Genomic DNA, 23,690 nt, shown 5'->3' with positions numbered 1-23,690 from the left:
CTCTTGTCTTGCTTTTCAATTCATTTGAAATCTTTTATATCGAGTATAATATATGTATGTATATGTATATGTATGTACTGCAATTCCAAATCTTCCCAATGATCGTTTTTTTTTCCTTATAATCTAGGAGGAAAATTTATGATAGATACCTTTTTTTTTGTTTGAGGTTTTGAATTATTTTAGGTTGTTTGAATTAGGTTGTACATTTGATACAAGTGTTATTAGTATTATACATACAAATTATGTAAATACAAAATGGTCAAATTTGTAAATTTGCAGCATTTTATACAATTCAGCGAAATTCGAGATAGCTGAAAATTCGAGATTTGTGAGAAAATGGGTCAGGTTGCCAATTTGTTGGAACCATTTCAATGAAAATCAGATAAATTGGCAAAATCTGATAGAAAACGATTGACCTGAAGTCACAAATCCAAGGTCTGGCCAGCAGAATCCAGTGGGATGTGAAACCGGAAACCACTTAGTTCAAAGCATTATATGATAACTGCTATGTCTACATATGCTGCTGGTTATGTTAGTCGTAATTTATTGAATAAGATCCTATTCCAATGCTCTATCAGATCCCTCCGTAATCCTTCATTATTTCACATTAGTCCCTGCTCTACCAACTATTCCTGTAATTCCATTTTATTCTTAACAATATTACCCATTTTTTGCTTTAAATTTCTATTATTTGATCATTATTCTTAGTACATAAATATATGAAACCCGCTATATACATATTCAATGCTTTTTTTGTTTTTATTTTATTTAATTTTTTTTAGAAACTTTTTTGGTATCAATTTTGTGTTATGTACGTTGTCATGCTATTTGTCTCTGTTTTTGTTTTAAAAATAAATAAATAAATGAAATGGTGTACTAAATCATGCGAGTAGTACTAATTGGTATTATTAAATTTGATGCTAATGAATGAAATGAGCTGAGAAGGACTAGATTACAAAGCCATGATTTAATAATGATTTTTAAGTCTGCGAAATTTTACGTAAAAAAACTTCAGGTATACGATGTATGCAACAGTCGTTTCTATTCTACAACTTAATTGTGATTTTTTATTGGTAGTTATGAACTGAATGTTATTAATATTCAGTGGCTGCACCCCCAGAAAAATTACGAAAAAATCGCATTTAGATTTAGACAACTTGCATTTAGATTTAGAGTACGTTAAATATCTAATCATTTTTATTTTAATTATATTCATAAGTTGTAAATGTATACAAATGCGATTTTTTCGTGCTGCAGTGTAGCAGCTCCTATAGACGAACCGCCACTATTAATTACTGGATTTTTTTTTTAATTAACTTACAATTGGATTAATGCTGTTATATTATTGTACGGGCCCTCGATTCAGCTTCCCACCGACCGATCAAGAGATTCATACAGGTGTAGTAAGGTGGGCTTGTAAGGAGAAACACCTCGGCATTGACCGCCAGTGCTCAAACGCACTTCCTAACGGGCAGACCGGCCTGGGAAGCTACTCCTCAACTTCTGCATCAGACCATCATCAGCCACTTAACCGTCAACCATTCGACAGCTTCCACGACACGCGCATGATGGATCGTCATTCCGGGAAATAGTGAAATTACCAAGAAATGACAATAACATAAAACAAATCCAAATTTAATACGTTCAAACTGAACTGTGAAAGTGGTCGTTTCAGAACTATGTGTCATTGTTGATTTTTCATTATTGTTATTGTTGAACATTTATAGACATTTTTTTAAATCGTTTCCAAAATGAAGTCGAAAATATTATTGGTAAGAATGAATTTTTTTAATATTATCATTTTATTTTAATTTAAAACATACTTGATACGTAACTAATATGAAAACAAAAACAAAAGAAAACTCTATTTTCTTTTTCGTTTGTTGAATATGGCACTGTACAAAATGTCGCCTATTTAGTTGACATAAATTCCTTTCATCATCATTTCGTTGATACAACAACCGTTATTATAGCCTCAATATATTATATGACTTTAGCGTTGCCTTCAAATTTATATTCGCTTTATGTGTCACTGAGGTAGTTTTTAACTAACTGTTCTTTTTGAAATTTATAATGAATTGAATCAAGTGTGTGTGTACGTGTGTTGAGTAATTGAGTACGATGTTCTTATATGGACCATTAGTTCGAATGCATCTCACGCATAATCCATCATAACGTAATAACACATAAAACAAAACAAACAGTAGTAAAATATGCACAAAGGTGTAAGCTTACAATTCATTCGCATGATTATATTAAAATTACCATAATAAAATGAAACTTACCGTTGCATTACGCGAGTATGGAAATGGCGTAACGGGCAAAATCATTATGCCTAATCTTGAAAGGTCGCCATTCACCAGTTTGGGAAAAAACAAAGAAATGTTATACATTTCACGTTTGTGTAAAAAGTAAGTGGGTTAAATACAGATAATTCCGACGGTTAGCTTATTTCGAATGGTACACACGATGAGCTATTATTCCGTAATAAGCGCGAAGAAATGTGGAACGTAATGAGTATTTTTTCTTTCGTCGAAAGGAAAGTACATTATTTTAGAAGTTGTGTAATAGTACGCAACGTTATCGAAATATTTGTATCTCACCGTTATGTGATTACGATTGTTGACCGACCGGATTAAGCCGTACAAATAAGAGTACCTACCCAAAAATCCGGTTGGGAATCGAAAACAACCAGTCTGGAGCCGGTCATCGAGATGTGTACAATTGGGTTAAGGTCAGATCGAAAATAAAATTAATCGCCTCTAAGGTCGTTCTTGGTATGTGAAACTAATAAAGTAATACTTTAATTACAATCAAGTTCGTAAATCAAACTGAATTGTATGACGTGTATGGAAATGCGAACGTTTGTCGTTTGATTAAATGGTGCTTTTTTTTTGAAACTTTTCATGCAATGTCATTATTTATATGAACAGGAAAGCTCAATATGCAATGATATCATTATATTCATATCATCATCATCATTATTTACAGCCATTCACCATCTACTGCTGGATGAGACCTCTCCAACAAGCTTCCAATTGTGTCTGTTTTGCGTAACTCTCATTCATTTTACCATACACATTTTCCTAGTTTTGTCTGTCCATTTTCCTTGTGGTTTTCCTTTTACCCTTTTACATTCTCTCGGGTACTATTCTAGCACTTCTTTTGTTCATCTTTCGTCCATTTTAAACTAAATCGATTGAACATCGTCAATTTTTATGATCGTGTAAATCTTTGATTTCTACATATGTACCTAAATATTTACATACATACAAACGATACAATTTTGGGGTGCGTCTCGAATTTAATAATAAATTAAAAATAATATCGCTTTTTATACTATTAGGTATATAACTACAACCACTAGTTAACTAGTAAAAACAGCTGCTCACATTTCTATTTTTATTAAATCAATACTATTTTGCGAAATAAGGGGAAATCAATTACTTTTTATTTTATATTTCATATCTAACAGGTATGAAAAAGGCCTAACAGGTAAACCCCAATCAATACTCTTTCCTGGCCAATTACAAACATCAATAAACAATTTATTATGTGTATTCAGTATTACAGAGACAGTGTCGGTAGCGTTATTTTTATATTTAAGCAAATTAGAGATGCTAATGACTAGTAAATATAAATATACATTATATGTATGTACACGTTTTCAGAAATTTCACTAAGCAAGGTAAATGCAGTTATGTTAGCAAACATGTTCTAAATGAAATAAATTTACATAATTAATTCCTAAGTTAATTTAATATTAAACACATATTTAATGAAATTAAATAACTTCGTATTGATTACGAATTTACATGAAAAAATAATAAAAGGAATTAGAAGGCAATGGACACAGATATGAAAAAATAAAAAATAAATTCAATGCTGAAAAATTTCATTTTATCATTTATGATATTGATTTGAGTTGCATCATTTATCTACAGTTTAAAAGTTATAAAAAAAGTTCAACAAATTAGATTCAGAATATATTAAACTTAATATAAAGTTTTTCTCAATTTGATTCAACCTCAAATCAAAATATTTCTTTATAATATCACATACTTTCAGCTACTGGTTCTCCATTACAGATTGATAGACTTTCTCATTTATTTTGATTATACAGTTTTTTTTTTCAAAAACATCACATCGATATACCAAACAGTGACAGTTGGCTTATTGGAACACGCAGTGTATGTACGGATACGATTACACGCACACGTTCTCATATTAATTGATTTGCACGCTAGAAACCAACACATTAGAGATTAATAAAAAACAAAAACAGAAAATTGAATTGAATAAAAAATCACAGAGCAGATGGCGAATGTGTAAAAACCCGCTTGTACCGGTACTGGTCAGAGCGAGTCACATTGGAAGCGCAATGCCTACTACATACTACTACATGTTCTAGAAATTAGTGCGAGATAAACGCGAAGAGACGTTTCCACCTACCGGCAGGGTGTTGACCCTCAAAGTCGACGCTGTTCTCAGATTTGGTTACTAACGAGGAAAAATTAACGTCTTGCATTTTTTTTCCTTTGACCAAATTGACACAGTGTCGTATATTCGAGTGGGCGCGAGCATTAAAGGAACGGCACGAGATAGCGGGACCTCATTATCCATATAGTCGACCAAAGGAATGTCAAAATATGTGGATACCGTTTGATTGACTCTTTCTATTTACATACTATTTAAGACGCATGTATGTGGATTCGGACCAATTCCTAAAATTATAGTCGTAAATTCCAACAGACATCTTTTGGAAAATTTGACGCATCAACTCTGTAATAATAAGAATACCATTTTAATTGTTCGAATTTCAAACTATTTGGCTCAAGGCGTTAAACCTCTACATAAGCATAGAAAATTAAACCCATTTCTAAAATCGTGTTTTTGCTAAACGTATTGACGCTAACCCTCCATGGATTTAACCCTCGATCGGTATGTTAAAGTCCCAGTGTAAATTTCATTCGTTCATGAGTATACTAGTTTGTTCATACACGAACCAATCTGGAAAGCTATAATTATATACACAAAAGCAAAAAAAATGGCAAACGAACTAGTTAGTTCATGCACAAACTATTAAAAAGTATTCTCAATCGTTTATCCCATCCTCTATGTATGTACATATACATAGATATGCTTACTCTGGGTTGAAATATTTTTAACATTAGCGGAAACGGGATGCATGGCACGTTGTAATGCGGTTTTCATAGGATTTCCCCATTTCAAATACTTGTGCATGTTCATGAACAAAACGTTGAGAACACGACTGTAACAGACATACTAAGTGTAAAAGAAACGTTGTTAGTATGAAATGAAACGTCTCATTGTAAGACCCAAAAGGAATTGATCATGTTCTTGTAACTATGGAGATAAGCTATTTCGTCTTTTTATTTCTTATGGTACATATTATAAATATATCTATTTACAATTCGTTTGTCGATGAAAATGAGGTTTATATGAGCAAATAAGTATTGCACATATATGTATATATGTACGTACTCACAGTCTCGTACTATAATACTTTCCTATTAAGAAAAAAAGCTCAAGCTTTCACAATAGTTCAAGCTTCCATAATATCCAATGTAAATGTATGTATGTGGTGGTGGAATTAGAATATAAGTCACAAACCATTAGTGTTTGTCAACACATTATTCTTAATTAAATATAATATGAATTCAAATCGTTAAGATAGTTCGGAATATTATAATATGCATCCGAATGTATAAAGTGATGATTTTGAGAATACGGTCGTAAATGTCGTACTGGAGGAAAATCTTCGTTTTTCATACCAAAAAGGAGCGAATCAGGTTTAGCGGGCAGCTGTACTCGCTAAATTGAAATCAGAACATGCGATTACATCTGAAGCTGGTCGAGCTTCCGCCTCGTTCTCGTTAGAATCTCGTCTGTCGCACCGGTCATTTTGCAAAAGGGACACTTTGCATGTGCAAGTGCACCGAAGAACGGGAATGTCAACATTGTTTTCGCTTTAAAAGGATATCACGTCGACCACCCATCCATTTTAATACAACCTCTCGTCCGCCTCGACAGTCGGATTCCAGTATAATGAAGCTCAATTCAACCAGCAATTTTTATTTGTGACTTCAGAAGCTGCATAAATACCTTAGTTTTCATCCTGATCTCATAGAAAACATAGCTCAATGTGTAGAATAACCAACCTCATTGAAATATGTATAATATGTTGATTTTTGATCCATGAAGTTAGAGTGTAATTTTACTAATAAATGCTTATAAAATCATATGGTCCGGATTTAGAATATTTACTCGCATGATTACCAAATAGCGATTTCATGAATGATTATGGTATTTGAGCACGGTTTGTTTGGCATCGGGCTCAAACCGAAGTTGCGCATCGTCGACCATGATGTACCGTTTTTGAAATGACGCGCTATTGGGGACGTCCACATGACCGTGATGTGATGTTTTTACAAGCTATAATCTTCCAAATTTAATTTTAAACACTTCTTTTTTCCAGTGTTTAGCTTCCGCGTTGGCGATTGCTTTAGCGCAGGAGAGCGAAGGATCCTCGGAGACTCCTCCAGAGGGTTATTATGCGTTTGTTGAGTCACCTAGTGCCGTCCCTCCAAGGTACGTACAAATTGTCATTTTGAGCTACTTTTCTTACACGTGTGGGTATTTTACTGACTGGATTTTAATATTTCAGGGTAAGACCTCCTCCGTACAGACATGTACAATCTGATTGTCCCGGTCTATTAGAAAATCTAGGAGCATCACCTCACAATTTGTGTGGAGATCTAAATAAAGGTCTCATACCGAGAAATCCGATGGGCCAGGGTTCGACGGGAGAGCCTTATCCTTTGTATGTCCACCATTGAAAAACGTGAATTATTTATAATACAGGATATTACATTAATTATATATTTCATTTTAGTGATTTGATTCGAAAACAAACTTTGAAATTTTTATCAAAAACATTGCCTGTTCTTCGCGCCGATGACACACTTCCAAGAGTGGCTCAACTTCAAACAACGGCGGAAGAAGCATTAGATACGTTTGGACACAATGAGTATGCAAAGTTTTAACTGGCAAAATTTTGTTTATCTTTGATACATTCACTCACTGATATTGTTTCAGTATTAGTCCCTATCATGGAGAACGTGAAAAAAGAGAAGCACCTCTGCCAGATGGACCAGAGCACAGAGACATCGATGCAACTAGAGAAGGTCGTAAATTTTGCGATGGTGGTGGAGTGTAAGTACAGGGGAAATAAAACCAATGGTTTATTATCTCAACGTTACACTTAAATAATGTGCAAACTTAAATGTATAGATTTTGCATGCTGTATAAGGCTATAAACGGTGATAGTAGTAGCACGAGAGAACCCAGTTCTATTGCCGCTGAAAGAAGAGATGAACCAAATCAAACAGGTTCCGGTTCAACAACAGGAACTACTCCACCTAGATATGAAGGACCACCCACACCATGTCCAGCTAAGGTATGAAATGCGACACATTTTCTAACTCTAAACTTGTTTTTACTCTACTTCAATTTTAAAGGTGGAGTATGCGACACCAGTATTTGCTAAAAATTATCAAGGTGTTTGGAGATACGTAGTTCAAATTCCGTACGAGGGTTATTTCACGCAAACTATTGAAGTGACAAGGTATATTTAAACGTAAAACACATTTTTAATAAAAAAAAAAACCGAAAATTTTGTCAAATTTGAGACCATTTTCAGGTGTATGCAATCTCGATGTCATTACTTAGAAGGAGGCTGTTTGAGTTCACCTCGTTGGGCTTCTCTTTTAGTAGCTGAACTTCATTATCCGAGAGCAGTTTTGGCTGCTCCAAGTGGTGCTCCAGGTAGTGGCAAGCCGAGACCACCATTGTCATCATCAGCTACTACTCCACCACCGGTTCATGATTTCCAGGTATTAAAAATATTATAATAAACTACACGTACAAAACAATCAATATAAAAATAAAATAAATATTAAATCTCATTTAGGCTTATCAGCAGTATTTACAAAAACGGGCTGGTCTTCAAGCTGACGATACTCAAATAACTACAGATAAGCCTCCACATTGTGATGGTCACGATGAATTAGGTTGCTTCCAGGTAATAATTCTAATTTAATCGACTTGAAACGTTATTTAATAAAGAAATTGGATGTATTGGAAATATGTTTTCAGGTGAGACTTTATTATGATTGGTTCTTGGTTCCGGGTTCCTGTAAATGTTGGAGACCAGATTATTTTGCAAGATACGTTCGAAAGAAATCAGGAGGCGTAGACTTATAAACAAAATCTGAAATAATATTCAGCGTTAATATAAATTAAAATGTAATTCTGTTTATCGAATTTGAGTTTACGAAATCATAATAAATGCTCAAAATTTTGTAAATTCAATTACATGACATCGAGGAGCTGGTAATAATTTATTTTATGAATAATCAATAAGGAATATTTATAATTAGCACTGTATATATTATATTTTATTATTTTCGTAGTAACTTTAAAACCAAAACACCCCATAATTTTAATTTATTTATTTTTAATGATCAAACCAGAGAAATGTTATAATTTTGTTATTATGTTATATTATAATATTGTTTTAATGTTATTATAACATTTCTCTGGATCAAACCTATTCGTCGCGTTATATGACATACTATATTTATTCGGTATGTATAACTTGTAAGTAAATTGTACTGTTTAGCATTAAGACTGAATTGCAAAAGAAATTGTAGCTCTTGTTTAGTAATCTGTAAATTTTACTTTTATTTTAAGTTATTATTATTATTATTTTTGTATTTAATACATCACACGATTTCATATGTAGGCGATCATTAAATAAATTCATTACCATTTCCTCACAAATATTTAAGAGGTTGGACTCAATAATTTTCATTTGCGGTTTGGTAAGGAATGGTGTTCGAAGTAGAATACTAACTGTATGTAGGTATTTTACTTAAAAATGATATTTATTATATTGTATCAATAAAATAATATGTGTAAACATTTTGAATTTTATTTTTAAAAGCTTTGAATAAAAATTAAGCGTATTTTCTGTTATAAATTTAAAATAAGCAAATGAAAATAAAATAAAAATGAAAACTGGATGGACATATTGAAATTTAAATACTAAAACACTAATAAATAAATAATAATATGTGTTATTAATAGCTGAATTTTATTGAACTACATCTTCGGAATGCAATATATGTATAATCAAAAAAAAATGTTTGGACCTCTTGACTCTTTATATATTGAGTGGAAAAATAATGCGTAGGTTAAAAACGGCAAGAGCTATATCATCATTTACAGCCATTCACCATCCACTGTTGGATGAAAAAGTCTCCAACACGCTTCCAATTGTCTGTTTTGAGAAACTCTCATCCATATTTTTCTAATTTTATCCACCTATTTCCTTCGTGGCCTTATACGAACAAAACTTGTACGAATATAATAACAAAAGAAAAAAACTTCTATATATACTGTTTGCTACCAATGTTTCTTCTACGCAAATAGATGGCGCCAAGTCTCGTAGCATTTACCGCCATCTATTGAAAATATACTTAATTCATTTAGATAGTTTTTAACATTTTTTTCATATCATACAATTAAATATAAATATTAAATCTAATATATAATTTCGAAAGAGACATTGTATGTAAGTTTGTATGTATGTATGTAAGTATTTTTGGTTGAGACCTGCTGGGAAAGTTTCTATGGCGACGATTCGATTTTTTTTTCGATTCAAATAAATTTAATAAAAAAACAAATAAACATTTACTATTAGATTCGCCATGTTTAACCTTTCCCTTACGGTGCTAAAAAATTACGCGTGCAGCGGTGATGTCGACTCAGTCGTTCTAGAAATTCGTGATTTTAAAGTCTGATAAATATGAATATTTAACCATTTTTCCTTCTATTCATGACTATAGTAATAGTCCGTATCTATATAAATTAATATATATGTATCAATATTGGTAATATACTGCTAAAAACGATCTAAAAAGCATGAAATTGAAGACGCGTGAACGACAATCCCAGAAGGCCGCCCATCTCCAAATGAGGACGAACACTAGGCCCCCACTCCGCGACTCGCTGATCAGAAATCACGCCACATCCGCCAGAATTACGCGAAGATTCAAAACCTATGCGTAAAAATATATTCAATTTTTTCATCAAATAAAATAAAATATGTTTATTTGTACTTTTCATGTATTTATTTTCACAATAATAATTTTAATACACAAATACATAAATTGATAAAAAAAAATGAGAAGTAAACGTAAATAAAAAAAATACAATATTGGGCATAGCTAATTCCAAACTAAGTTCTCTAATAAATAATTTTCGTCGACTTCTGTTATTCGCCTTCCATTCTGGATATTTCTGCGCCCATAGCAAATATGCATTTAGCGCAGCTATATCCAGCATCTCCATAAAAACATTTTATCGCCGGTATCTACTGCACCTTTTGTTTTATTATAAAACATTATTATTTCCGGCTTCTTTTCTTCATGACTACTCACTTCACTGTCATGAAATTGAGTAGACAATAGCAAAACTGCTTTATTTTTTTTTGGCACATACGAAACTAATGTCTTGGTTGATGTAAAACCAAACAAGCTACTGTGTAAAAGTCTATGTTTCGATGGTAAAAATTCTTTAGGAATTTCCCGTTTATTTTTACGTAGGGTACCAGTTAGAGTTAGCCCTTTATCTAAAAGGTTATCAGCTAATGCCACCGAAGAAAAAAAGTTGTCCGTTGTTACACCTCTATTGGTGCCATATTGCGGTTGAACTTAATCCATCACTACACGATTCCCTTGATTTATCTCTCGGCAATTATTAACCATACCTGTATAAACCTGTATATTTAATATATATGCTGTTGAAGAGTCAGCCGATACCCACATTTTTATTCCATATCTACCGGGTTTCGACTTCATATACACGCGGAATGGGCAATTGCCTCTATAGGTAGCCAAACGTTCATCCACAGTAATGTTGCAACTTGGAGAATTATTACGTTTACATTCTTCTACAAATTTATTAAAAATTGTCCTGATAGGTTCTAATTTATCAGACGACACGTGTATTCTTTCTTGTCTGGTTTCTTTGTCGTCAAAACGAATTTGACTGAATATTGTGATGAACCTATCCCGAGACATAGATGCCGTAAAAAATGGTTGGCAAAAAGCGCTGTCATTAGTCCACAATTCATTTAAGCTTAATTTTCGGGTCCTATTTCTGCCAGACGCAAGCATTATTCCAATGAATGCAAGCAATTCTTCTGCCAATATCGGCTCGATAATTTTCGTGGATGTACGATGTAGCTGACGATTCGTTTGTTCACATATTTCTCTCACCATATTTGAATTTATAAACAAAGAGAACATTTCTCTAATAGTATTTACAGTAGTGCTACCATTTATAAGTCCTGAATTTTCGGTAACAATATTGCACTCTCTACGTCTTGAGGATGATGGTGGTAATGAATTCCATTGAAATCCATGATTCGATGTATACACTTCTTCGTCTTCATTTTCACTGGCCTCTAATTCCGAATCTGTATCTTCCATATCTTCAATAAAATCTTCCGTATCAGTAAAATTATCATTTATTTCAAAATCGAGATCGCTATCATATTCCTCTTCATTCATCAAATTTCTTTCAGCCATTTTTTTCAAATATTAAAATTGTCTTTGAAAATATAAATATAATATACAACGTAGCATAGCAAATTAAAAAAAAAATAACATTAAATAATTATTACCGTATTTACAATATAATAATCAAGAAACACAAATAAAGTGCTGGTCCACACGGTACAAAAAAGCTCCGAAACGAAAAAAACAACACGCGCGCACCGAGAACGGGACACGACTGAAGGAAAAAACGTAATAACACACACTGCATTTGCGCATTATGCCCGATTCTTCGATAAAATATTTTTTTCTGTTGCGTCAGATAAATACGTGTATATTATAATAATTCTATCTAATACATTAATGTATTGCTGAGGAATACCCAAAATATGAACTCTGTATTTAGTATATTTAAAGAGATATTCATACAATTAGAGTAAATGTCGACTATGTTTCTATCACCGGTAAGGAAAGGTTAAGCTGTTTAAAACCCACACATTTATTTTAATTTTTTTTTATTTAATAACTTAATATCCCACCACCAATTCGACGATATTTCATCGGATATATGGGGGATGAACGAATGAGACGACTGGGCATGTTGATGCACGTGTTTATTATATGACAGCTAAAGGCAGAGTGAGTAGTGGCTCTCCGAACCCAACCGAGTTGGTCCCCACTCGCAGGAAGGCAACCAAACTCGACCATGTCGTATAAGCGAGCCGCCACAGATACAACACTAGTTAAAAAATTAAATATGTATTTTCCTCTTGGTATTTAATTTAATTAAAATCCAGTTGTATTTTATAATATGGAAAATAATACAGTCGTTTTTCAATCTGGTGACATTACTGAGTATATTTCAGGCCTTCAATGATGTTCTTGTTTACTAATAACTGAGCAATTAATCAATTAACCGTCAATTGGCGTTTACATATTACTGTAGTATTTCCCCGTGTAAAGAAAAGGCCACCATTTTAAATATATTTAATATTGTTCATTAATATGGTTATGAATAAAATACAATTCAAAGAAGATGTGCAGTGAAAATGTTTAGGTTGGAGAATACAAATATTCAACGGTGAAATATGACAAGTGGGTATGGCCGTGCACGGTGTCGTGTTGAGGTCGCGAGTGGTTGACAGCTGTGTGGCTCGCGGTGAAGCAAAGGAGGTAGAGGCATAGGTAGTGGTAAAGAGCTTCAGAGGCAGAGATAGAGGCAAAGGCGGAGGCGTCGGGCGATGGTGGGTGATGGCGTGGGTGCAGCAGCGAGTGCGCGCGGAGGGACGAGACGCCAGGAACCTGGTCGCCTTCCACGTGCAGCTGCAGTTGCCTTCTACCACCACCAACACCAACAACACCAACACCAACGCACCCGGTATGGTACACCCCCATCCGTCACTTCTATTTCCACGCCCAACTGTAAATTCAAATTTTTATATTTGCGCTCCACAATAACAATGGCTGCATTCATTTGTTTTTTTTTTCTCTTTTTTTTTCTTTCTTATTATCATTTTTCCATTGCGTTTCTGATGATATGCCTGCTGAAGCTGTTGATATGCCGTTTCAATACCATTACAAATGCTAAAATCTTTCTTAAATACTAATAAGAAAACAATTATAAAATAAATTTCGGCTTAAAAACCTAGGTATACAAAAAACTACCATGTAAATTTGCCATTTTGAATTTTTGTCTATAAATGTTTCTTTGTTTATATTATGCTTCGAATTTCCTTAAAACAGGCCTATGTATGTATAATTGTTTTGCAAAATGAAATCCATTTCTTACTTTTTTTTGCACAATGTAAAAATTGTAAAGTTCGTAGCGTACTATTTCGAAATTTAATGAGTCTGCTTTAATATTATACAAAAGAATTTGGAGGCTCGCTTCGTTTTGCAAAACCACATCTAAATATGAAGTACAAATATAAATGTCCTTTTTTCTAAACAGTTGATATCTATTTGGTGGTACATATTTCCAAATTTCAACTACACCTACTAATAATAATTACTATGATATTGTGTAATATAATACAAAAAATTGGTTAATGCATTAAGTATTCCAATATATATTACATTTAAGTTGTTTTTTTTTGATTTTTAAATGCTTTTTATTAATACGAAATTATGTTCACAATACATCTTATATCTATTGTAATAGCTACTGATCTACTGATCATTTTCTATTTTACAATTTTAATTTAATTTTGTTAGTAATCATAGTATTATATTATTCTAATGTTAATGTACAGCATAATAGGAAAAATAGCTCAAAAAGCTCTTTATAGGCTTTTCATTGTTCACATATTGTGTTTACAGTACATTTCAAGTATATTTTAATAGCTACTAATCCAGTGATCATTATCTATTTTACACACTATTTTTCTTCTTCCTATTTATAATATCTTATTTTAATATTAATATTTTAGAATATTAGAAAAAAAATGCTTAAAACCCTATATGTTTACATCAAATTTTACCATAAAGAGAATGTAAGGAAGTCAATAAATGCTTTCAAGGTCTAATGTTTATGTTTAACATACAATGTAAAAATCATTGATTACGTTTCCACTTGAATCTTTTTCAGTATATAAATCAATTGAAATTTAGATGTATGTATGTATTAAATTTTACAATGTTGTATTTTAAATTGTGTAACATGTGTATGTATGAGTTAAAATGAAAATTAAACTCATCACAATAGTTTGTTTACGGATTTTATTGTGGATGAGTGTGGGTGTGGACTTGTTTGACTACAAGCTTACTCACACTCTAAAAATGTCCATGTGCACATTTTCAACACCATGGCAATTTGAATACATACGTGGGATGACATCTGTGGTTTTTAAGGTTGTGCAATTTTATAGTAAGTCAGTTTTACTGTAGTGTATCAAATATTCGTGTGGGTTCGCATTAGTAATCATAATATTACTACACAAGTTCTAAATTCTATGAAAATGTCCCATTTTGCGTGTAAAATATGTGTCATACATAGTTGAAAAATTGAATATATGGTTTAATCTTTCATGTTACAGATGATAAAATTTCGCGAAAACCGCCACGTCCGCCATTTATATCAACGGTGATGTCGGATACTCATTCATCTACTTCTGAAGCGATGAAGAAACAACAACCGCCAAATTGTGCTCGGGTCAGGTCTGCTTCTACTGGCCGAGACAAAAGATCAGAACTTCAAGCTCGCTACTGGGGGCTTTTGTTCGGAAATTTGCAAAGAGCCGTAAAGTTTTTTTCTTCTACAATTAAATAAATCTTGTGACATTTTTTTGTAACTAATAAATTCTACCATTTTCTTTAGGTTGGAGAAATATACAGCACTGTAGAAGCTCACGAGAGTGTATCGGAATGTCAAGAAGCAATCCTTGTCCTGGAAAATTATACCAGAGATTTTAAATCTCTCTGTGAATGGTTTAGATTAAAATGGGAATACGATAACACTCCGGTACCACAGAGGCCTTTAAGTTTAGCTTGGGAAATCCGTAAAACTAGTCCTGCAAAAGCAACCGAACTTAAAAGAAATCGATCAAATAAAAGTTCGCCATCTGTTTCTGGAAAGAATAGCCCTTGTCTATCTGGAAAGAACAGTCCATGTCCTTCTCTGGGTAAAATCAGTCCAAGCGTTTCATTTCATAAAATCAGTCCAAGTTCCAGTACTGGCAAGGTCAGTCCCAGAACTCCAGTTGGATGTTTGAGTCCAAAAAATAAAAATGATGGTGCAGCTTTCTTTAGCAATAAATTAGATAAGTTAGAAAATATTCAACATAACAGCACTGTAGAATCTCAACTTGATAATGATGTAATCTCTGTAAATAATATTGATAATGATTATAGTGAAATGGTTGAGATTGCACCAAAAAGTACTGAATTTCAAGACTTTCCCACTATTTCACAAGGTATGAAACCTAGTTTTGTAAATGATAACGAAAAAACGGCAGCAAACCTTGAAGATATAATCGAAGACCCTTGTACTAAATTAGAAAAAGCCGAGGAATTGAAATCATTGCCTGAAGTAGAAATTGGAAGAGCTACTGAATTTCCTTCCTTACCTGCTCCCCAGAAAGCTGTCGTTATAAGAAAAAATGGATCTAAAAATACCACTGAAAATTCAGAAAATAAAGACGTTAACCATGAAGCTGTTTCAAAATTAAGCGTTCTGAGCAGTAATGTCATTAAAAAATGTAAAAAGGAAGTGAAACCTGAATTGTCTGCTCATGCCCAGCATACTACTAATATATTAGATAATTTGGAAAACGAATACTTGAAAAGCATGAACACAAAAAGTATGTCAATTTGTAATAATGAAACGAAAAAAGAAGATAATGTTGATGTTACATCAAAAACTGAAGATCAAACTGTAAATGTTGATGATATCAAACCCATTGATAAAGATCAAAATAATCAGAAAGCCTCCAACACTACCCAAAATGATGCACCATCTGATATTGCAAAAGAATCAATCAAGAATATTGAAACCAAAACTGCTTTAGAAAAACAAAAATCAGATCAAAGCATAGCTGTTTCCAACGTGAAACCTGCATATTCGCAAGCTGCTTCCAAACCAAAAATTTTATCTTTAACAAAAAATGTACAAGATACCAAAGGTAACCTATCTAATAAAAATATTAATTCTGTCACTGTAGCTTCTAAAACACCAAGTACACAATATAATAGGAATATAACCCGACAAGTAATATCATCCAATAGAATGTCTAGAAGTAAAACTATTGCAGATATCAAACAAGGTCCCTGCCGGAAAGCTGAAATCGCGAACAAACAGATATCCAAACAAATTGTTAACAATCGCAACGCAGGCAGCTATCCTTTTAACTTAACAGTTAGTAGAGGCAAAACTGATACTATTTGTAATAAAGGAACCTCTCAAGTGAACAGGGATTCTATTAAATTAAATAAAACGCCTTTAAATACCCAACGACCGAATACTCTTAGTGTTAAAAAGGACGATATCATTAAACCTTTTAACAGTAATTTGAATAAAAGCATCAAAACAACATACACTAAACCTATTTCAAAAATCGAATCAAGAGCACCGTCAAAACTATTATCTACGGTATTTCAAAGTTCCGATGCCATGTATAGTTCTTCTGAAACTATTGTTAACTCCAGACTGGAATTATCCCATGTCGAATCAAATGAAAGCATAAAAACTCTCTGTGCAGATAGTGACCCATCTGCATACAGCGATACTTTCGCCGGGTCTGTCGAAGTTTTAAACGTTACCGATGATAATGACCTTATAGATACCAAAGGAGGAAACGATGGCTGGCTCACAGTTAAATCTAGAAGATTGGGAAAGAATAGTCAAGCTAAAAAGTTTGGTTCACATTGGTCGAATAGGTATAATCAACCGTCAGCTACAGCTAGTTTACCTACGCTTAATATGATTGAGTCACCCAAGGAAGGTCTTTCTAAAATAAAGGATTTTTCTAAACTTGAAATAAGCATTGATTCAGCACCAGTTGAAAAAGATAAGGCGAACACCAAAGATCTGAAAATGAAAAAGCCTGAAGTTCAAAAGCAAAAGAAAGAAAAAAAGGTGGAATATTCCAAAAAGAATAATCAGCAGTTGAACACTCAGATAATAAGACAAAAATCTGATGTGACAGGATTAAAGCAAAAGAAATATAAAGAAAATCAAAAACAGTCATGTGATAAGAATGATTTAATTCGTTCAGATACAAATGAAAATAACAATAAAAGCAATTTTGAGGAGGCGAAAAATATTAAAGACAAAGTTTACTATACAAATAAAATTAAAAAATTCAAGAAACGGCTTACAAAAATGCATTTTTCCTTTGAGGATTTAAACGCTACCGATATTGCGATTGACTCGGATATAACCGACATCACAGAAAATAAATTGAATTTCTTAAAAAATACAATTTGGCTATCGCATGGAAAACCCAAGAATACTTTACACCTTTCGTTGGACAGTTTAAATAGTGACAGTTACACTTCAGTGTCGTTAGATTTTTCAATGAGCAAAAATGATATTTTCAATGCAAGCGAAATATCTATCGATATTGATAATATGAATCCGCATTCGGATAAAAGTTCTAAGGGCTTAATTACCGATCATAGTACTTCAAAGGAAAACATAAATGATAATTTGGATTCTGATGCTAATGAGATTGAAATGATGACTAATCAAATTGAAGAAAATGAACGGAAAATGGACTTGGCGCTTGATTGGAAATCTGAAGAAGATCAACGGAAGCTATCGGAGGAAGAAGAACTTCTAAATCAGCAAATTCAAGAGCTGCAGCAGAATTCAGATATAGATATTGACACTGAAACTGACGATACGGAAGTAAGTATTGTATTTCAAATGTTTCAATTTATGTATATATGTATTATATATGAAAACTTTTGTATTATTGATAACAATAATTTTAATTTTTAGACTGATGGTGAAGTTATATGTGAGGAAGATGAAGATTCTATAGACGATTTTGTTAAGTATTCGAGCAATAAATTGCACTCTAAATCTAAAGAACGGCATTTGTTGATAAGTGGTGATATAACCGACGATGAAATGTCACTGGAGGATCGCTATGAATCTATTTTAGCTAAAATGAGTTGGGTGGAGAGGATGGATATTTTAGCAACGTTAGAATCTTTAGTCGCTAGATATCCAGGTCAGTAAATATTGATCTAGAATATGTACATTTTTAAATTTATTTTGTACTGATTTCGATTTTTAAATAGGTCGAGCACAACAATTACATGCAAAGCTTTCACATAGTATGAGACGTAGAGGCAGCTTACAAGAAACTTTGAAAAGGTTTTAATTTTTTATATCTTATGTATAAAGATATTATAATATGTAACTATATTTGAAATTTAAATGTTCATTTTAGATATCAAGCTAAACAAGCAAGAGCTGAACAACATAGGAATGCATTGCATAAAGAAAAAAGTAATAAGTTGCAACAACTGCTTGCAAGAGTTGAAGATGTGAAGGTAATACTTGAACTTAAACATACTCTTTTTACCATTTACTGTATTACGAAACATGTATTTTTATAATAAAATGTGAGCACAAGTTTGTTTTAGTTAATTTTCTTATTTTATTTCAGGCTGCTAAATTACAGTTAATCGAAGAAAAGCGACTTAGGATGGAACAAAGAATGCAAAAAGCAAAAGAAAATAGAGACCAAAGACTTAAGGTTGGTAAAATATATCAAGAATATTAACTAAAAAAAAAATGCATGCGTTTTAATTATACTAGGGTTTTAATATTTTTTTATATGTATAGGATATTGTTCGCAAAGCTCATGACGAGGAAGAAAAATTGAAAGAGATAGCATTTATCAAACAACTTGAAGATCAATTCAAAAAGGATGATTTTCTAGCGCAGTGTCATGAACAAACGTGCAGACTTATAGAAGTTCGTGCTGATAGAATGAGACGATTGGTAAAATTTGTTATTTTTATTCATTATATTATATTTTACCATTATAAATGTACTTTTTTTATTGTATACTCTTTTTTTTTGTGTAATAGGAAGAAAAAGCAGCTAAAGAAGCAGCCGTCGAAGAACGAAAAAAAGCCTTGGAAACTGAAAGGATTTTAAAATTAGATAAATTGAGAGAAAGTAGAAAGCAAAGGGAAGAAAGAATTGGTAGGCAACAACTCCAAAAAGAAAAAGAAAGAGCACAATTAGCTGAAGAAAAGGTTCTATCATAATATTTTAAAATTTATTTTGTATATAACTTGTTTACGAATATTCTTAATTTGTGGTTTTATCTTCCAATTAAGGCAAGAGGAAGATCGGAAAGATTGTCAGCATTACAAGCGGCACAAGCTGCCACCGCTCAAGAACTTCGCAGACGTATATTATTAAAACAACGGGAAACTGCTCGGAGACATCAACAAACAATATCGCTAATCAAACAACGTGCATTGGAATTATCCACACAAAGACCTGAAAATTCGGCAGCTATTAACGAGAATGATTCAGTTTCTAAACAAAAGGTAATTAATTAAGCGACTAGATATGCTGAAAAATATAGACTGAATCATTTTTGTATAGTTTTATCAACTTCATTTACATAGGTAATTAAATTTATTTATTTCATACTGTTACAGGGAAATCGTGAACAAAAGTTACAAAGCGATTATAATAAAATAAATAAAACTAGTCATACACCTCAGTCATCAGATACATCATCTATGAAACATAACGAATCGAAAGAAAAAACTGAAAATAATGGTAATTATCGATTCGTTCAATCAAATCAAGTATATTATTTTTGGTTAGAAGTAATTTTATCATGTAATTGTGACTTTATAGAAAATTATAACAATAATCTTTTAGTAATAAAAGAGAAGTTAAAATCACAGAAACGGCGCATGAAGAAAATAAAACAAAGACTGACATCCAAGTAAGTATCAGATAAAAACAATAAAAAAGTTGTATAACATATGTTTTGATTAAAATAAAACTTAGTTTGTCAAATTTCAAACATTCTATATGTAAATTACATCAGAATATGCGTTTTTTAGGGGGCAAGAGTATGAAGAAAATTATGAATTTCCCACAACTGATGCTTTCTCAACTAAAAGTAAAATTAGCCGATCCATCAATCAAATATCGAATATAGTCCAAAGGCACAGCACTCAAAGTCATAACGTTAATGGTAAAATCGAATCAAATAAGAGTAAATTGATAGAGACGCAAAAAAATGCTTCTGTTCATTCGTCCTTGAGTGATTTAAGTAGAAATAGTAGTTGCAAAAGTGATGGTTTTGTTTCAATTGGAAATGGAAATGTTAACCAACTAGATAGATTTCTTGGTGAACTGACTAGAATTATGGAAAAACAAGTATGATGACTTTCTCGTTCATTTTTCTTTAGCATTTATCGCACATCATCGTGATTCAATTTAAATTTCTTATATTGCAGATAAATCCAAATGAAAAATTAGTTTGGCAGAAAATGAATGGTTTTCATATCCTTAGTGAAATTTTATCTATTGCAATTAACGAGAAAGAAAATTGTTCCGACATTACAACTAAGTTCGTATGACTTATGAAATAAATCCATCCTTAGTTGTATACATTTTATTTTATTTATATTTTATCTATTTTTCAGGACTCTTATTACCGTTGGCAACTTGTTTCGAATGGCGTGTCATAATTGTCCCCAAAATTGCGATTACGTTTTGCTTTCTAATAAAATTGTTACCCCGTTAGATTTACTCCTTCAAAGACTACAGGTTAGTATTCATTATCTATAAATTTACGATTTTTTTTTTAAATACATGTGTATTGTTAGTATGTTTCTACTTGGAATATAAATCTGCCAAATGAGGGATGAATTCACATTCACCCTATCTCTGATTCATTCGTCAGATTGTCAAGGGTTGGCTTCCGTTTGCATTCGATTTTATAACCGTGGCGTGATAAAAATTTGTAGTGCGGAAAGGATTGATTTGGTAGTTTCAATTTTCTCGAAATGAATTGAAAAAACTTTTTTTTTCAATAAGGCACCTTCAATCATTTTGTTCAATTTCGATCCATAAAACTTAAGTATAAGTACATATGTCTTTCAGACGATGTTGTAAAATGAGATCGAAAACTGTACTATATTTTTGGGGTGCTTTGATTATTTTGTTGATAATAGATAATGTAGTGTTCTGGTATCGTCGCTTACATACAATTTAACATTGACTATTAAAGCGTACATTACTGCAATCATTTATATTTCGGAATGGATGATTTTGAGAGTTATGCAAATATTGCTTAAGTGCTGCGATAATGGAATATAAACAAGATCTATGAACACTGTTACATATTAAGTGTTTTATCGAAAATATCAGATTTCTACTAATTGGTGCATTCGGCTAAATTAAATCACAAACGTGTACATACATACATACATACGATACGATACTTACTTTCGTAACCATATTTTCGGATATGATTCACGAAACGTTAATGTAATTTTTTTTAACATTATAATAGGTCGTCTCATCTACAAGCACATCTTGCGCATTGGCAACATCACTTCAGAAACTTATATCTACAACGTTTCGATATTCATCGTCATCTGTAGCGTCGAGGCTTCAAGATATCGTCAGGTGAGTTTTTTTTTTTTTTGAAACATTTCTGCATATTGCACTTGCTTTCTATTGTGAAGTTCACTATTGATTGCTCCGTAAGAGTTTAATAATAACTCTCGAAGTTCGATTGCCGATTTTTCGCTCGATTGCCTTTTGTCTAACCACCCTTTTAAAGTGTGCCTTTTTGTTTTTACACACTCAAACAGTCTAGATGGAAAGTGTTGTAAAGTAATTGTAACCGGGTGAAAATTCACATATGGCGTTCTTCATTTTTATTAAAGTAATTGGATGTTGTTTCGAATCGATTTTATCCTGTTTTCGGTTCGGTTTATATGTATGGTCGAAGTGATATTGAAGTTTGTATCTTGTCATACGGTTCTCGTTACTGGCGACCCACCCTCGTTTTTACAAGTTAAAAAATGCATGCGTAAACAGAGTACAGAGATTACTGTGTTTGTATTTAATTATGTGCCCACATTACGGGGAGACGACTCTATCCAATAACGTTTTGAAGTGCTTTGACGTTTGATCCACTCGTGCGCATCTGTCGCAAAAAGCTCTGCCGCTATCTATTGTCTATCCTCGTGCGTGACAGACGATCCTTTTACACAAACAACCCTGAAAATGTTTCCTGCATTTTTTTCTACACTTGGAAAAGCACTCGTAATTATATTATTACCCTTATTTGGAATTTTTCCGAAGCGTTGATATGTGCTTTTCGACGTTTACCTACATACGTATGTCTGTATGCTCGTTTGTCGTCTAGCCGCATATTATCTATTAGCGTGTATCCAATTTGGTCGCCGCCATTAAAAGCTATCTCTGTTGGCTATCTCTGTACGTACAAGTAATCCATATGTCGCCAAATAACTGCGACTGTCAATCCGCCCCTCTGTTTAAACGATTTGTATTATGTGGAATCACGGTGAGTCTCATCCGCCCCAATAATCGCAAATATGACTCTTCCAAGTGACCATCGCGCCGTCTATGTATGTAGATATTTTCGAGTGCCGTTTTATCTATGATAAAGCTCACCCAGTCCATTGCCTTATATTCATTTTGACTTTTTGAAAGCTTTTTATAAGTTTCACCTACTGTGTACGTGGCGCAATATTTGTGAGCTGATTTTGAACCACTTCCGCTGTTTCGATTGCTTTGATATTTTACCGACATGCAGAGTTTAGCTCTAAAGTTAGCGAATATCTCCGGAATAACGCTAGAAGAATTTAATCATTAACGAAATCGTCAAAATTTCACCGAGTTGACTGTCAGATCGACGTGATGTCAGCTGGCTATCAGATGCTCGCCGCCCCTACTTAAATTTAAAGTTCACATACTGTTATAACTAGTCTTCGGCTCTGGAGCGTGCTTTTGGAACAAAAAATGGGAGCTTAAGGGCTATTTTCCAGGAAAGAGGGCAAACTACAAAGCTAGAGAGCAAAAAAAAAGGTTCACCCTAAAAATGAACAATGGTGCGTAGGGTCGCGCCGAAGCTTAGTTATAACAGTACATTTTTTCACATTTTCTCATATAATCATTATATGTATTAAAAGCTTTCGCACTTTCTCATATACGTTTTTAATTCACTTATTAAAAGTATTTGACCATTTTTACCCAAGTTTTATTTTTATATGCACTTGAAAGCTAAAAAGTACTACAAATGAAAGATAAAATATCAGACTATAGATTGCAATATTCATTTTGAACAGGAAATTGACAGATTTTGAGACATCGACCGAATAACACCAAGATATAGAAAAATCGCGCGATTTAAAAAACACATATATCTCCGAATATCGAGCCAATCAACATTTTTTATTAGACCAGATTCGTGTTCACTGGGCATAGATCTATAAGAAAAGTCATATCTCGTCTCTGAACCAAAAAAAGTCATCATTTGTCGAACAGTGTTATTTAATATTGTAGATGATGTCCCATATACA

General features: G+C 32.7%; 2 protein-coding genes across 2 annotated transcripts in view; both read left to right on the top strand.

Annotated features, from left to right (window-relative positions):
* Window positions 1-1,400: 1,400 nt before the first annotated feature.
* On the top strand, window positions 1,401-9,002 carry spz6 (Spaetzle domain-containing protein 6). Its single transcript, XM_077439781.1, has 10 exons — window positions 1,401-1,772; window positions 6,500-6,612; window positions 6,689-6,844; window positions 6,917-7,051; window positions 7,120-7,236; window positions 7,315-7,480; window positions 7,542-7,648; window positions 7,724-7,916; window positions 7,994-8,104; window positions 8,179-9,002. The coding sequence occupies exons 1-10, from the start codon at window positions 1,752-1,754 to the stop codon at window positions 8,284-8,286; spliced, it is 1,227 nt and encodes a 408-aa protein (XP_077295907.1). The 5' UTR covers window positions 1,401-1,751; the 3' UTR covers window positions 8,287-9,002.
* Window positions 9,003-12,748: 3,746 nt separating this feature from the next.
* ssp3 (SCAPER domain-containing protein short spindle 3) overlaps window positions 12,749-23,690 on the top strand; it is a 37,803-nt gene continuing 26,861 nt past the window's right edge. Inside the window, exons 1-16 of the mRNA XM_077440270.1 lie at window positions 12,749-13,023; window positions 14,681-14,883; window positions 14,962-17,991; window positions 18,085-18,319; window positions 18,390-18,465; window positions 18,542-18,644; window positions 18,761-18,850; window positions 18,940-19,098; window positions 19,188-19,358; window positions 19,443-19,658; window positions 19,773-19,896; window positions 19,978-20,068; window positions 20,190-20,508; window positions 20,589-20,701; window positions 20,778-20,901; window positions 21,650-21,765. Coding sequence (XP_077296396.1) covers window positions 12,897-13,023; window positions 14,681-14,883; window positions 14,962-17,991; window positions 18,085-18,319; window positions 18,390-18,465; window positions 18,542-18,644; window positions 18,761-18,850; window positions 18,940-19,098; window positions 19,188-19,358; window positions 19,443-19,658; window positions 19,773-19,896; window positions 19,978-20,068; window positions 20,190-20,508; window positions 20,589-20,701; window positions 20,778-20,901; window positions 21,650-21,765 — 5,297 coding nt within the window. The 5' untranslated portion in view covers window positions 12,749-12,896. The remainder of the gene's footprint in view (window positions 13,024-14,680; window positions 14,884-14,961; window positions 17,992-18,084; window positions 18,320-18,389; window positions 18,466-18,541; window positions 18,645-18,760; window positions 18,851-18,939; window positions 19,099-19,187; window positions 19,359-19,442; window positions 19,659-19,772; window positions 19,897-19,977; window positions 20,069-20,189; window positions 20,509-20,588; window positions 20,702-20,777; window positions 20,902-21,649; window positions 21,766-23,690) is intronic.

This window comes from Arctopsyche grandis, chromosome 10 (assembly GCF_051622035.1).
Source record: "Arctopsyche grandis isolate Sample6627 chromosome 10, ASM5162203v2, whole genome shotgun sequence".
NCBI lineage: Eukaryota > Metazoa > Arthropoda > Insecta > Trichoptera > Hydropsychidae > Arctopsyche > Arctopsyche grandis.
Note: the sequence above shows the minus strand (reverse complement) of the source record. Positions and strands in the feature narration are given on the sequence as shown.